This window comes from Chinchilla lanigera, unplaced genomic scaffold, assembly GCF_000276665.1.
Source record: "Chinchilla lanigera isolate Chin_1 unplaced genomic scaffold, ChiLan1.0 scaffold00036, whole genome shotgun sequence".
In the NCBI taxonomy this organism is placed as follows: Eukaryota; Metazoa; Chordata; class Mammalia; order Rodentia; family Chinchillidae; genus Chinchilla; species Chinchilla lanigera.
The window spans coordinates 17,985,673-18,001,691 of NW_004955437.1; the positions used below are offsets into that span (position 1 = coordinate 17,985,673).

Sequence of the window (16,019 nt, forward strand, 5' to 3'; positions counted from 1 at the left end):
AGGGACCTTACTAAAAATGTAGTTCCCCCCAGGTTCCAGCCCGTTTTGTTTTGTCAGGTTGTGTGTAACAAGCTCCCCATGGGCTGGGTTGCCGCCCACAGTCTGATGGTTTGTTTTGTTTTGTTTTGTTTTTTTCCGGTACCAGGAATTGAACTCATGACCTTACGCTTGCCAGGCAGGCGCTATGCCGCTGAGCTAAATCCCCAGCCCCAACCGCCCACAGTCTGAGAAGCCATGTCTAGAAGGGTGGCTCTAAACTTGGTGGTTCTAAACCTGAGGCTGTCACGCAGGCCCCCGAGGGCTGGGGAAAGTGACCTGCAGATTGCAGATTGCGGACGCCACCTGGAAAGTTCCTGACTCAGGCGGCACAGAGTAGGGCGTGGCACATGCAACAAATGCCTCATGCTGTGGAAGTTGCTGCCTTTGGGAGAATTTGAAGAATGGCGAAGATTGCTATTCGAAGCAAAGAGCTTTTTCTACCCCGTTCCATCATTTCTCTTCCTGCTCTCGGCCACGAGAGAGTTCCCTGGTAGAGAAAGGGCTGAGGAAAGTAAATACTTACGGAAATTTTGACTTAAGAACGGAGGAGGGAGAACTTTGAGAAAAGGACTTCCGGTAAGCTCACTACCAGGCATCTTGGCATAATTCGAACTCTCTGGTGGCTGAGAGGAGGAGAAATGATGGAATGGAGACATGGGGTAGAATAAACTCTTTGCTTAGAATATCAGTCTAAAGCTTTCCAAGCCAGGGATGGCGGCCAGATTTCAGTGGGAAAGAAGAGTGATCTGATCATAACGGTTAACTGTGCTCAATTCGACAACACATCCGATGTATGTCCAGCCCCAGTAGGACTCAAGAGCCCAGTGGTGGCAAACCTACACCACGCGTGCCCAAGTGGGCTGTTAGTTATCACTGAAAGCTCTGAAAGGTTAGCCATCGCGGTCCTGGAGCTTCCCAGCAGAATCTCTCAGCCTGTATCGTGAGAGCTGAGCAGGTTTGATGAGGAACAAGGGGAAAAAACGAGGTTGGGGCTGACCCTGGTCACCGAAATAGTTAAGGAAAATGTCAAGGTAGAGCCTCCGCGTCCATCTTTCGAGCTTGTAAATGGTTATGGAGAGAGAGTGCTAAAGAGACCAGAAAGTGAGGCGAGGAAGAGCCAGGGGAGGGAGGAAAATCATCTCCTTTCCTTTATATGAAGAGCAAGTCAGAACTTGCGGGCGACTTGCAGACCGCAGAAAGCTGGGGTGCAACGATCGAAGCCAGGAACCCCTTAGCCAGCGTCCTCACAAACTCCGCCCCGCTGGTGCCCTCCGCATGCCAGACTGGGTTATCTGCTAAGCGCACATGACCTGCCAAAACACCGGAAGTTGTGTTTCAGTTTTAGGAAGTCAGAAGGCCGACAGCAAGACCCAACCTCTGCTGATCTCCATATATGTCCGGCCGACCCATCCACTAGTTCGCTCAGAGGGCATCACAGGACAGGAGGTTTTGGAGAAGTTCCCGGATTTAGAAGGACAGTCACAAGGCTGAAAGACCTGGGATATTTGGGGAACAGGCGTTAGCCCACGCCCCTGTTGGATGTGATCACCGCCTGGTCATGTTTGGGCTGGAGAAGTTCTCCAATCAGGTGGGCAGGCTAGCTGTCCTGAGGGACTGATCCCCCTGACTCCACCAGTGGTAACTCTAATTTGGGAACCTACTAGATATGGCTTTAGAGAAATCACTCATAGGGGCTGGGGATTTAGCTCAGCGGCACAGCGCTTGCCTGGCAGGCATGAGGTCGTGAGTTCAATTCCCCGTACCTGAAAAAAAAAAAAAGAGAGAAATCACTCATGTGGTGGAGCTTCCGTTTCACATCTGTGCAATTGCACGGTTACCTTCTCTGTCTGAAAGCAGGAGATTAAACCAAACGATACCCCACCCCACCCCCTGGTCAGGCTCCAAGTCTATTCCGTCTCCACCAAACCTCCCACATCTCTACCGGCCGCTGGTAGCGCTCAGCCGCGCCTCCAGCTCACACACTCTTCAGCTGCCGCCTGGCCAACTGAGGCTGTCTCCAAACCAGTTTTCCCCTCCTAGTTTCATGTGGGCCATCGGTTGTTTGTTTGTTTGTTAGCTTGTTGTTTGGTGCTTGTTTTTGGTGGTCGTGGCGTTTGAGTTCAGGGCCTTGTGCATGCTAGGCCAGTGCTCTACCACTGAGCTACAACCTTGGTACTTTTTAAAATTCTACTGTGAGGCAGGATCTCAGTAAGTCACCCAGGCTGGCCTTAAACCTACAATCCCCTCCGTCTCAGCCTCCAAGTAGCTAGGATTACAAGCTCCAAGAATCTGGCTTTCCTTTGACCGATCTTTCACACTACTGCAAGCTCTTTAAGGGCTCCCGGACACAATCCGGCCCGAAGTCCTACAGTGGCAGGCAGGGCCCTCCAGACCCTCAGGTTCCAGCTCCTGCCCATCCCTGCAGTCACCTCGCCTCCCCAGTGCCGGCCCATCACCAGTCCCACACACCCTCATCCTCTTCAACTGCTCGGGTGCTGCTCCCCCTGCTCCGCGTCACTTCACCCCTCCATGTTCGCCCCGCACCTTGCTCGGGTGCTCAGTGTCTCCCCTGCACCCTGCTGTCTCCTCCCTCCACGCCGGCCCTCTGCATCTTCCACCTGCTGATGTCTCCCTGTGCCCACTTCAGCTCCTCCCCTTAGCTCACTGAGACAGCGCTTGGGACTGCGCTCCTCTCAGTACGTGTTTGTGAAATGAATGAACGAAGGCTGAATGAATGAATGAATGAATGAATGACTCGAGGTCTCTCACCAACTTGGGCTAAGCATTCTTCTTTTCACGGTTGTTCCTTGCTTTTCTTTTCTTCTTCTTTTTAATACAAACCTCCTTAGGCTAGTGGTCATTAAAATCAGTGACTTATTTTAAACTTTCACAAGTGATCAGGCGGAACCAAGGACACACACACACAAACATGCCCAGGGAAGAGGTCCAAAAGGAGGGCTGGGAGGCTCCAGAAAGTGTAACCTACACACCCTTTGAAATGCAGATAACACTGTCTCATATGTATATATTTACAAAGAGCTTTCACATTCTTTATCTGTGATGCCTCTATCCTGAGGGCAGGCTGGATGAGTATCATTATTAACTATGTTACAATACAAGGATGGGAGGGATGTATAATACCAAGGGAAAAGCTGATATTAGGAAAAAAACAAGATATAAAAGTATATTTAGAATGTGAATATAACCAAGTGAAAAGAAGAGAGAAGGACATACTTTTTTAAATTATTTATTTATTTATTATTAAATGCTTGTTTTTGTCTTTTTGAGACAGGGTCTCACTGTGCAATTGGCCTTGAGCTCACTCTGTAGCCCAGGCTGCCCTTGAACTTACAGTGATCCTCCTGCCTCAGCCCCCTGAGTGCTGGGATTGTAGGTGTATGCCACCACATCCTATGGAAGGGCATACATTTGAAAGCATTTGTTCAATAAATATTTGTTAAATGTCTACTATATTCCAGAGATCATGCCAGGCACTAGGGATACAATAGCGATCAACACCATGTCCTCAACCTCATGGAGGATACAGTTTGGGGTGTGTGTGTGTGTGTGTGTGTGTGTGTGACAAACATTAATAAAAGAATGATGCCACAGAGGTAAAATTGCAACGGTAACAAGTGCATCAGACAAGTGATAACAGAGACTGTAGACAAAACAGGAGTATCTTACCTAGATACAGGCAGCCTAGGAAAGACTTGCCTGAAGAGATGATTTTTTTTTTTTTTTTTTTTTTTGTCATTTTAAGACAGGGTCTCAGTATGCAGTTCAGGCTAGTCTTGAGCTCACTTTGTAGCCCAGGCTGGCCACGAACTCCCAACGATCCTCCTGCCTCAGCCTCCCAAGTGCTGGGATTACAGGTGTGTGCCACCATGCCCGGCGAAGAAATGATCTTGACACGAGGAAGAACCCAACCATTCTATGAATCAGGAAGGAAGAAAGGCCCCGAGAAGAGGAGGAGAGGGGTTGGTGAGGAGAGAATGGCTGTGCAGACCAAGATTGGGGGAGCTCAGGGCCAAGTAGAGCTAAGGGAAGAGGTAGGAAGCAGCCCTGTCCAGGCTTGCAGGCCTCTGTTCAGGGCAGTGGGACTTGCAAAGCGTGTTTGCATTTTCCAAAGATGACTGTGCTGCAGCTGATCAGAATGGATTTGTGCGGGGTAGGGGAGCGGAGGGGCATGTGAGAGGCGACTGCTGTAGTACAAGCTAGAGCTGTGGCCAGGCTGGCTCATGGTGGGAGTGGGAGGAGCTGGACAGAAATGAGAGGTAGTAGGCAAATCCCTGGGATCTGGTAAGGGATGGGGTGGGGGAGGTAGAAGCCCTGGGGTTAGTCCCAGGTCTCTGGCTTGCATAATGAAATGGATGTGGCGCTACTGTCTGAAGAGGGTGATGGTGAGGTTTGGGTTGGGGCATGAGAACTGGGCCAATGGGAGACGGGGTGACTTTGAGGTGCCCTGCATGTGACAGCCAAATGGGATGCCAAGCAGGCAACAGAAAACAAGAGTAGCCTTCAGAGGAGAAGTGTGGCCGGAGATAAGCATGTGTGAGTCACCGTTGGTGGGAATTTAAGCCTGGGTGTGAAAGTAGGGTGGGAAGAAGAGGTTTACCATCAGGATGCGGGAGCCAGTGTTCACGGCTAAGCAGAGGTCAAGGCCGCGAAGGAAACCCGAGTCCAGAGACCTTAACAATGGCTGTGGCTGCTGCGAGATAATTATTTTTTTTTACAGCTATTTTTATAGCTGGGTGGAAATTTTTAGTTAAGAACAATGAGAAAAAACTTCTTATGTCTCCTTGGCCTTAGTTAACTTTCTAGATTCTGAAGAACTGTGCCTGGAGGCAAGAGGGGATATTCAACTAGTGGTTGTCCCAGGTGCCAGCCCTTCAACAGGCATCTATGTCGGGGGGCGGGTCTCAGCTGGGCCAGGTTGGAACCGAGGTTGCTGGACCACGAAGAAGCACAGGGAGGCTGGGGGGCAACCACCCTGTGTTTTCTGTGATTGCAAAGAACTGGTACCTGCTCCTGAGCAGAGCCCTGCCCAAGGCCTCTCCCCAGCCATGTCCCACCAGCCCTTTCTGCCACTACTTCCTGCCTGCAGTTTCCTCTTAAGCTCTTTTCTCCATCACTGCAGTGTATTCAGCATTTCTTGAGAACATCTTGTCTTATCATCCTCCGCAATCTTCCCAGGTGCCTAGAGTTCCTGTCTCCTGTTTGCTTTGTAGATTCTGTGCATCTTTAAAGGCCTAAGTAAAACATCACTGCCTCCAAGCCAGGCATGGTGGTGCATGCCTGTAATCCCAGCACTCGGGAGGCTGAGGCAGGAAGATCACCGCAAATTCAAGGCCAGTCTGAACTACATATGAGATCCTGTCTCAAAGAAAAAAAAAAAAAAAGCAAAAGAAAAATGGTTGTTGAACGACTTTCAATATGACTACCAGGTTAGAAGGCAACCTAGTCTGTCCTTGTCCCCAGCTTGTTATTTAAAGCTCAGCGGCAGCGCTGCAATGTGCTACAGCATGGATGAAAGTTGAAAACATGACGTTAAGGGAAAGAGGCAGTCACAAAAGCCCACACCTTGTATAATCCTGTTTATAGGAAATGTCCAGCATGGGCAAAGCGAGCCGGGCGTGGTGGCGCATACCTGTAATCCCAGCACTCGGGAGACTGAGGCAGGAAGATCGCTGTGAGTTCAAGGCCAGCCTGGGCCACAAAGTGAGCTCAAGGCCAGCCTGAACTGCATAGGGAGAACTTGTCTCAAAAAGAAAAAAAAAAAAAAAACAGAATGGGCAAGGCTGTAGAGACAGGAAGCAGATGACGGACTGGTCAAGCACTCATGAGGTCGAGGTTTATGGGTGAGGGGAGGAAAAGTCCTAAAATTGGGGCCAGCAGTGTGGCTCAGTCATATAGCACTTGCCTGTCGTGCACAAGACTCTTGCTCAATCCCCAGCACTGCAAAAGAAAAAAATTATAAAACTGATTAGAATGTCACCCAACTGTGAATATACTGAGAATCATCAAGTTATGCACTTTACTTATTTATTTGAGGTACTGGAAATTGAACCGGAATCAGGGGTTTTAAACTGGACTTCCTCCCTGATCCTTTTTTAATAATACTTTTATTTTAAGACAAGATCTTGGGCAGGCATAGTGGCACATGCCTGTAATCCCAGCACTCGGGAGGCTGAGACAGGAGGACCCTTGTGAGTTCAAAACCATCCTGGGCTACAAAGTGAGCTCAAGTTCAGCCTGAACTGCATAGCGAGACCCCATCTTTAAAAGACAAGAAAAAAAAAAAAAAAAAAAAAGACAAGATCTCACTATGTAGTTCAGGGTAAGTACAAACTCCCCGCAACCCCCCTTCCTCAGCCTCCTGTGCACCACCATGCCCAACTTCTGCACTTTAAATTTTCTTTTATTTAATTTTTTATTTATTTTATTTATTTTATTTTTTTTTTGTCTTTTTGAGACAGGGTCTCGCTATGCATTTCAGGCTGACCTTGAGCTCACTTTGTAGCCCAGGCTGGTCTTTCAATCTCACAATACTCCTCCGGCCTCAGCCTCCCGAATGCAGGGATTACAGGTGTGCACTGCCACGCCCGGCTTTATTTTTATTTTGAAACAAGATCTTGCTAAGATGCAAAGTTGCCCAGGCTGGGCTCAGACTGGTGATCCTCCTGCCTCAGCCTCCCTAAGCGCAGGGAACACAGGTGTGTGCCACCATGCCTGGCCAGGTTGCATCTTTTAAGTGGGTGAATTATAAACCAGTAGAACCGTTATTTGAAAAAACACCTCAGCAACTCCTCCCACTGTCCAGCTCAAAGGGCAGCTCAGGTGTTTCTAGTGGGAGAAAGACAGACCCCACGGGAATGAGTTGGAGGGGTGTGCCGGTGTGCTGGGACGTGGCTACTGTGGGGAGCAGGCTTGGGAAAGGCACCACATCAGTGGAAATCCAGTAGAATGGGCCTCTGGATATTTCAGGACAGGCTGTGTGCAAACGGAAACCACGTCGGTGAAATCACATTTCAGCAGCAGCAGCAGCAGAGGCTGAGGAGAGCCTGAGAAAGCACGTGTGATCTCTTCCTATGGCCTGGGCATCTTCTAGCAGGAGAGAATTACTATCCAGGGGAGGGTTGGAATCCCCACCACTGTGCCTGGAAGCTCAGCATCCTTGGAGTACAGCCTGGGGAGAAAGGCTGCTCTCCGTTCCCCATTCCACCCGGCTGATGTGTCAGAGCGCTGGACCCGTGCATGGCGAGCCCTTGCCTGGGTTTGAAGCCTGGCTCTTAGCACTTGTGATTGCATTGCCTCAGGCAGCTCCCTTAATTCTTCTGCGCCTTCATTTTCCCTACCATAAAAATGGGCCCAAGCCTGGGCATGGTGGTGCATGCCTATAATCCCCACATTCAGGAGGCTGAGGCAGAAGGATCGCCACAAGTTGAGGCCAGCATGGACTACATAGTGAGCTCAAGGGCAGACTGATTTACAAACCCGAGCGCGGTTTGTGAGATTCGGGCAGAGACAACAGCTGGCTGGGAAACGGCCTCATTGCTCAACCTGCCGGCGGGGCTCAGACTTCCTGTTTTCAGCGTCTCAGATCTCTGATGCTGGAGCTGCTCAAGTCTGAACAGGATCTTTCTTGGCCCCTGGGGGTAAATGCAGAAGCTAAGCAGCAAGTCAGCCCGGGCTGGGCCTCTGAGCTTCAAATCGTGCAGTTTTCTTTCCTATACAGTTTCTATTTCCAAATAGTGCAATCCTGGGATGGGAAAGGGAAGGAAATTCCCATTCAGTTTAGGCACATTTGCTCGGTTTTGTAAAAGCCACCGTGTGGGTGCTTTGGTTAGATGCCAGGTTGATGCTGAAAGGCTTAGAATTCCTCAGGAGCCTGATTCCCAAATCCGTGCTCAGACTGCTTCGGCACGCTGTGTAAAACGACGGTGACATTAGCGGGATTAAAGGTCCGGTACTTGTTAGGCATGATGGCACATGCCTGTAATCCTAGCACTTGGAAGCTGAGGAAACAGGGTCGTGAGCTATGCAGGCAGACCCAATCTCAAAAAACCAAAACTAAAATAGAAAAGGAAACTCAATATTCTAGGTTCTTTATCTCCAGAGTGCCTCAGAATCCCCGGATGTTGCACCCCCAACACTCTGCTCAGAAAACGTGACTATTCCTGTTGAGAACTCATGGCGGCCACGTCCTGAGTGTCCCAGGACCTTCATCTGTCCTGAGCAATCGTCCCCAAAGGTCCCCAGTCAGTGGTGCATGGCAGAAGTGCCCGGGGAGCTTTCCTAGCATCACGAGCCCCGGCACCAGCTCTGACCTGACTCATAATATCGAAAGGTGGGGCAGAGGTCTGCGCATGTTTTTAAAAGTTCTCAGGTGACTCGTCAAGAAGCGCTGCCAAGCCCATGAACACGACTGGGGAATTCCAATAATTTGGCCTCCAATTCTACCTCCCAGCCTAGCTTCTGCGCCCCGGTTCTTCAGAACTTGATATTTGCTCCAAAATGGCCACGCCCATTAGGATGTCCGCTGGCATTCTCAGTGCCCCCCCCATCTTAGGAATAGCCATGGCTAATACATTAATATGAGAAAACTCAAGGCCAGCCCCACATGCAGAGTGGGAAGTTGTTTTCTGTTCCCTGAACGTCACAGACTCAGACTAGGGTTTTGGATCAGCACATTTCACTTATGCAAGTGTTCTTCTTCGTTGAGGTCAGCCCAGGGGTTGTTGGGTACAGAGTGTTGATCCTAAAAAGGACCTCTGTGTACAGTTGTACAAGATGTGCACTGCACAAAGCCATCAGTCTGAGGAAGAAATTGGGAGCTAAAACTCCCTGCACACCGCTTACCAAGCAATGGGCCCCTGGCTCAGGACACCTTTTTATAGTTTAGGTGCTACGGAAGCCCTACTCTACAGCTGGCCTAATCCCAACTTCCAAAGCCACGTTAATGCAAAGATGCTGCATTAGCACAATGAGAAAACTCAACACAGCCCCACAAAGGAAGGGAACTGTTTTCTATTTCTGGATGCTACAGATTCACACTGGTGTTTTGGATCAGCAGTTTGTACTCATGCAAGTGTTCTTTTTGATTGAGGTCAGCCCAAGGATTGTGTGCTCAAAAGCCTACTAGAAATTTAAGCATACATGTTGTTTCCATCATTTGCTTCTATTTCTTTTTTTTCTTTTTCTCCTTTTTTTTTTTTTTTTTTAAGACAGGGACTTGCTATGTTTCAGGCTGGTCTTGAACTCACTATGTAGCCCAGGCTGGCCTCAGTCACAGTATCCCTCCTGCCTCAACCTCCTGAGTGCTGGGATTACACCCGTGCACCACCACATCTGGCTCATCTGCTTCTTTTTATACACCTCCCTCCCTTCCCTACACACATGAGAGAGAGACCAAAATCTTCAGAAAAAAAAATCACATTTTATTGATCACCTGTATTCAGAATTATAAAAATAGATATAAATAAAAATCGCAGAATATAATTATTAAATATTCAGTATACAGGAGTAGCCCTCACCTCATCCAGTGAGGCATGGATAATCAGACAGAAAAGTCAGAAGGATGATTACTGGTCCAGAAAGGGACATCTGTGTGAAAGTGAAGCAGCGTGGTCACGAGTACCCCAGGGAGACATTCACGGCCCCAGCACGTGGGGGGCCCCCGGGCCCCCGGCTGAGCCACAGGTTCTCCAGCAGACCACTCTGAGTGACATCACAAACCACAGTGTAGGGAAACGTCCAGACCTAGATGGGACCCGACAACACAGCAGCGCTGACGCCCCCCTTCGTGGCTCGGCACAAGAACGTCCCGGCGGATAGAAGATTTCCGGCTCCGTTCTCGGGATGCCAGAGCTCTTCCCGCGCCCCGTAGCGTCTCTGCTCCGCAAACTGCTATTTCCCCGTGGGCACGCTCCTCCAGAGACCTCAGCCGTCACACTGCCTAGCTGGGAAGTGACTCGTTTCCCGGCCCCGGCCTCCAGGGTCGCCCCTACTGGGGCGCCAGTTCTCGTCCCACCGCGCACAGGCGCCAGGGCAGGAGGCTTTCGTCCAGAAAAGGTCAGTTACTGGTCAGTGTTATGCTGAGTCAAGACCACCTCTTCATCTGGCCAGGGGCGTCTGGGCGGCCAGCACCCAGCTCGGGTCTGAGGGTAAAGCGATTGTCCTCACGCCGGTGGGCGGCGCACGCCAAGCCACCTCCGCAGAGCCCACCGTCCTGTCTCTTCCTTCAGCGGATGGAGACAGCTCCCGGCAGAAATGGTCAGCATGGGAACGGTCGGCTGTTTCGTTCCTCCCTCGGCTCCCTAGGCGTCCTAGAGGCCGAGACCATTGTCTTCCCCAGTGTGAGCGCGGATCCAGGGCAGGAAGCGAGAGACCCTGGTGTAGACGCCCGGCTTGTTCTTCATGGCACACCCGCGGCCCCAGCTCACAATCCCGGTCAGAGTCCGGCGGCCATGGATGAGGCAGACCAGGGGCCCTCCGGAGTCTCCCTGGGAAACCAGAGACACAGGACATGAGCCCCGGAGAAGGGACCGCGCCGCCCTTCAGATCCCACCTCCAACCACCTCCAATTCCCTCTTCCTTCCGGTTATGTTCTTTCTTTTCTTTTTTTGTTTTTGCTTTTTTGGGGAATTATTTGTTTGTTTGTTGAGACAGGGTCTTGTTATGTAGTTCAGGCTGGCCCTAAACTCACCATGTAGCCCAGGCTAGCCTTGAGCTCACAGCAATCCTCCTGCCTCAGCCTTCGGAGAGCTGGGATTACAGGGTGCACCACCACACCAGTGCTTCTCCTGGTCTTCATAAATCACCCCCTCAAGTCTAAAGTGTCTAACATAGACTGAGATCATGTCAAATATTTGGGGAACACATAAAGGTGGCTGAAGGCTCCCAAAGACTTGGCTTCTTCAAGCTTTGAGCAGAACAGAGAGGTTCCTCCAAGCTGGCAGGGTCAGACCCAGGAGCTCCGGGGAGGTGTGGGCGACAGAGAGAGTTGCTTAGGATTCTTACCTGGCAGGAATCTGTTTCCCACTGCGGGTCAGCAGCACACAACATTTTGGGGGTGATTTCCGAGCCATAGTAGTGGGGCTGCTGACACTCCTGGTAGGAAATCAACCTCACCACGGTCATTTTCAGGCGTTCTGAATAGAGATAGTCAGCTGGATGGAAGAAAAAACCAGGAGTTCGCATTAAGATTTGTCTGTCTCCCGGGACTCTGCCAGGGAGGGGCACTTACTCATATTCCACCCCAGGTTGAACCTTTACCCCGCCCACACCCGCTCACCTCTACTGTTTACCTTCGTGGCCCATCACCCCCTGAACAGGGCACCCCTCCTCATCTCTGGGCCCTTCTGCCACCCCCATGGTGCGCCCATCTCTGTCCCCACAGTGCATCATGCTGCTCTCACTCCGGGTCACCACCCTTCCCCGGTACCGCTTGGTCAGCCCCACGTCACTTACTAACATTCTCTTGTCCAAAGCCCGTGATCTCGCAGCCTGTGCCGAAACGGGGATCGCTGTACTGGGAGGGCAGGCAGATGGTCTGTATGGATCGGGACGGCTGTGCACACTGACCGTCACTGGTGCGGATCTTCAGCAGGGCTGGGGGTGGCAGAGGGAGTCAGAGGAGAAGACCACCACCTGGTCAGGTGGCCGCCACCTCTGCCCTCCCACTGCTGAGGGAGTGGCTGTGTCCACCCCTGGATCAGTCAGGCTCAGTGGCCATCCAAGGAGGTGGGGTGGGAACTTGATACCTAGACGCCTCCCCTGCCCCATGCTCCAAAGGCTTTGTTCCAGCTGCTGATAAAGACTTAGGCAGCTTGGGCTGCCATGGACAATGGCAAAGGTTATTTCTTCCTGAAGAAGCTGAGCTAAAATGCAGCCTAAATGGGGCATGGTGGTGCACGCCTGTCACCCCAGCACTCAGCAGGCTGAGGCAGGAGGATTGTGATGAGTGCCATGCCAGCCTAGGCTACAGAGTGAATTTAAGGCCAGCCTGAACTACAAAAAGTGAGACCCTGTCTCCAAAAAAACAAAATAAAGTGAGACATAAAATCCATCCCATGGGGCTATTTCCCCTCAGGAGCAGCTCCCTGTTTGGAAACACGGGGGATTCTAGAGGGGCATCTGACCTCGCACATATTTCACTCTCCACTCATCCCCACCAGCCCCTTGGCTGGGTAAGGTACAGGCTTCAAGTCCCCCACCCCTTCAGCCCCGCTGGGACTGGTCCTCGGGGCCCCTCTGGGCCCAGCCGCCACCAGCCCCGCTCACCAATGTCATTGTGGTGCGCCAGGGTCTCAGCGCTGTAGTCCTCGTGCAGGATCAGCTGCTCCACCTCAAACTTCATCTCCCCAGGGGTAGGGGAGCTGAGCCCCGACCGGCCCAGGTACACTATGTAGTCCTCCTTGACCGGGTGGTTGCTGTGGCAGAGGAGACCTGTCAGCCAGCCTGCCACTCCCTCCTCCCTCCGCACAGCCTCAGAGCAGGGCTTGTCCCCAGGGCTGGGGGCCCACACGGAGAGGTGGGCGGGACAATCAGGGTGGGGGCCTCTGCAGGGAAGGAGACGGGAGTGATGGGCAGGAGGTGAAGGCGGGCCGAAGCAGCACAGAGAAGGGACCGAGGGACTCACATGAAGCAGTGGGTGGCGCTAACCACCCAGCAGGGCGCGATGAGGCTGCCCCCGCACACGTAGGTGGTAGAGCCTCCCCGGTTCTTCTTGTAAATGGCTGCAAACCAGGGCTGGTCCTCGATGGTGGTGAACTCTCCGCCCACAATCTTAAAGCGGGGCCTCAGAGCCTTCTGGCCACACTGGAACTCTTGCTGTTCGGGGGGAGAAAGGGGCCTTTTTCCTAGAGGAGAGGGACAGGCGTGTCTGGGTGGTGAGGACATAGTATCCCACTCGGGCAGGCCTCCCTTCTCCTCCCTCCGGTGATGGGGGACTGCAGCATTATGAGCATGTCCCCTTCCGCCCCACTGTCCCAAGCCATCAGCGACACTCACCAAGAGAGCAGTCGGGCACCATGCACTCCTGCACAAACTGCTTTAGACCAATCTGCACGTAGCACCAAGGCCACCTCTGGTTGTTGGGGTTCCTGCAATACGAAGGTCAAGAATGTCCTTCCGACCAGAACGCCACTCCTGCATTCTCCCGCTCCAGGAAGGCTCAAGCAGAGGCCTGGCCAGCACGCGGGAGTAGAAGTGGATGGCGGCCACGCTTCCCGAGGGGTCGCGGGAGGAATTCTGGTCCTCGCCTCTCTGCCTCACCTGCAGTAATTGTGTTTCCCCAGGCCCAACTGGACAGCATCAGATCTGTGGGCATGGAACTTTTGCAGAAGGACAGTGGCAGAGTGCCAGGCCAGGCAGGGCCGTCCATTGGTGTCAGTGTTGGCCTTTCCTCGGTAAGAGTGACCGTTCCCGTCATAGCAGGTTTTTGCTGTGTCTGTGCAGGATGTCAGAGGACATTAGGAGGAAGAGATGACAGGGTTTCCAACCTGGCAGATGACTCTGGAAGAGTCTTCCACCTGCACCTTCTTTTAGACAGTACTCACTAGGTACCCCAGGCTGCGCTTGAACTTGTGGCGATCTTCCTGCCTCAGCTTCCTGAGTGCTGGGATCACAGGCCTGCGCCACAGTTTGTGCCTGCTGTCTCATCCCACCCACCTCTCCCTGTCCTGCAATCTCTGGTGCTGCTGCTTCCCAGCGAGAATCGGCATCCTCATACCTATCTCACAGTGCTCCCCTTGGAATTTCTTCGGGCAGCTGCACCGCCGCATGCTGGAGAAGTACTTGTAGGACACACATATACCTCCGTTCAGACAGCCACAGTTTTCTGCGGAGGACAAAGGAGGAGTAAACCGGGCTGCAGAAGGAGGAAGGGAGGCAAGCCAGCCCTGCAGGAGGCCCGGGGAGGGGCTGCCCCTGAGGCTTTCCAACTGGTCCGTGCAGCCAGCTGGAGGGCAAGGGGCGATATTTACCTGCATCTGAGGCTCCAATTCCACGGCTGCCCTGCAAGAGAGCGGGAAACGGGGGCTGTCACCAGATTTCCTGTGCTTCTGGAGCCCCACAGTGGGGATTAAGGGACCTCAATCCCAACTCCACCCCCTCCCCAGCTCCTCCTGTCTTCGCCCTGTTCCTGTCTAACCACTCGTTGAATGGAAAGCCGGAGGTTTTCAGCCGGCCAGGCGCAGCCCTCTAGCCAAGGATGTCCCTGGGCTTCCAACCCTCCCGCTTCTCCAGGCCCCGAGGGCCACCCTTGCTCGGCTCCCGGGGAGAGTCTGGCGCTGCGGCAGCGGCTTTGGGAGCCGGAGGACTCCAGCCCTCTCGCTTCCCGGGGCGCCGCCCAGGGGTCCCGCAAGCCCCGGCCTGCGTGCCACACGCAGAGCAGGGCCGCCACTCACTTCGGAGTCGCTCACTACTAGCGCGCAGAGGAGCAGGGACGCCAGCAGGACGCTCATGGTGGCGAGGCTGGGGGTCGGAGAGCGGCTCTGCAAGGCAGGGAGAAGTCAGGCCGGCCGCGGGGAGCGAGAAGGCGCGGCGCGGTCACTGCGGCTCGGGGGTGCGGGGAGCCCGCGGCCCCTGCGGGGCTCGGGCCAGGCCGCGCCTCCCTCTGGGGTTCGGGGCTCCTGCGCAGCCTGGCCGGCACCCTCGGGGGCGCCCAGGACCGGAGCCCCGGGAGGCGAATGGAGCCGAAGGCAGCCGCACTCACCGGGGCTGCAGCCTGGGGCGCCGGGGCTCTGCGGGGTCGAAGGGCTCGGGCTGTGCGGGGCAATGGGCGCCGCCTCGCGATCCGGGCTCTAGCTGAGCGCAGCCCGCGGCGCTGCTCTATATCAGGATCCGCCCGCCCCGCCCCGCCCCGCGCGGTCCCCGCCCCTTCCCCGGCCCGCGCTCTGCACCCCGCGCTTCCGCCACTTTGACACACAGCGTGCGCGTGTGTGCGTGTGCGTGTGCGTGTGTGTGTGTGTGCGATCGCTGATCTGGACGGAGGGACTCAGAGACTTGTGGTCCATTCCGCGCCCTTCCTGCCATTCACCTGGCCCCGGACCCGCCCCCTGCAGCGTCCCGGGAATCTCAGGCCGCGCGGCTGCGCAGCCTCCTCTCCAGACCCCTGATCAGTTCTCCACCCTCTGCACCCTTTGCCGCCACCGACCCAGGACAGTGATCCAGACCCGTGCATACAGGGGCAGCGTCCTCGGCTCGTATGATATCTGTGTCAACGTGAAAACCGGATAGGGCAAACTCCCTGAGACGCCGGCACAAAAACACCGGCCAACAGGGGCCACCTGGTGTCCGCAGATGTCACCGCACAAGCGGTAGGCGGATGACGAAAGGGCTTTATTGCTCAGTGGGAAGAGAGTTTAGTAGTTGTTATCCTAGGGGCAAAGGCAAGGCCAGATCTTATTCTGAACACGGTTCGGCCTCGGAAGGGGCCGCGGAAAGCCTGGCAAGGATTGGATGACTACTGTGGGTTTGTGGGAACCCAGACTTAGCGGTGCAAAGTATGGATGCTTCCCACCTAAGTGTCAGTGGGCCTGTTAGAAAGTTCCTATAATGAACAGTCTGTTTATTTGCCTGGGAAATGAGTTAATAAAGAGTGGAATAGTAAAACCTTGTTAATGCTCACTAAACTGTGCATATATGGGAAGTTTGGCTCTCATCTCAGAGTAGAGAAGTGGGGAGTCTGGTAAGAGGAAGGCAAGAGGAAGACATATTTCACTGTATGCCCTTTTAAACTTGTTTCATGTTTTTTGAAAAACATATCCTTGCTTCATCCATTCCAAAAAGATAAGTACACTTTGCGTGTGTGTGTGTGTGTGTGTGTGTGTGTGTGCGCGCGTGTGTGTGTGTGTTTCAGGTAGGGTCTCGATATGCAGTTCAGGTTGGCCTTGAGCTCACTTAGTAGCCCAGGCTGGTCTCACACTCGTGATGAACCTCCTGCCTCAGCCTCCCAAGTGCTGGAATTACAGCGT

At 53.3% G+C, this 16,019-nt stretch overlaps 1 protein-coding gene across 1 annotated transcript; it reads right to left on the minus strand.

Moving 5' to 3' along the window:
• Nucleotides 1–10,053: 10,053 nt before the first annotated feature.
• On the minus strand, nucleotides 10,054–14,870 carry Plau (plasminogen activator, urokinase). Its single transcript, XM_005389937.2, has 11 exons — nucleotides 14,759–14,870; nucleotides 14,451–14,537; nucleotides 14,028–14,058; nucleotides 13,775–13,882; nucleotides 13,318–13,492; nucleotides 13,054–13,145; nucleotides 12,683–12,902; nucleotides 12,325–12,473; nucleotides 11,512–11,652; nucleotides 11,062–11,210; nucleotides 10,054–10,544 (listed from the first exon to the last, which is right to left on the minus strand). The coding sequence occupies exons 2-11, from the start codon at nucleotides 14,505–14,507 to the stop codon at nucleotides 10,368–10,370; spliced, it is 1,299 nt and encodes a 432-aa protein (XP_005389994.1). The 5' UTR covers nucleotides 14,508–14,537; nucleotides 14,759–14,870; the 3' UTR covers nucleotides 10,054–10,367.
• Nucleotides 14,871–16,019: the final 1,149 nt, after the last annotated feature.

Bases quoted from the DNA above. Each gene is read 5' to 3' on its own strand.
- Plau (XM_005389937.2), bottom strand. From the start codon at position 14,507: ATGAGCGTCCTGCTGGCGTCCCTGCTCCTCTGCGCGCTAGTAGTGAGC. The intron at 14,059-14,450 runs GTGAGTGGCGGC...GCTCTCTTGCAG, and splicing joins TAGTAGTGAGCGACTCCGAA to GGCAGCCGTGGAATTGGAGC. The intron at 13,493-13,774 runs GTATGAGGATGC...CATCCTGCACAG, and splicing joins AGGGGAGCACTGTGAGATAG to ACACAGCAAAAACCTGCTAT.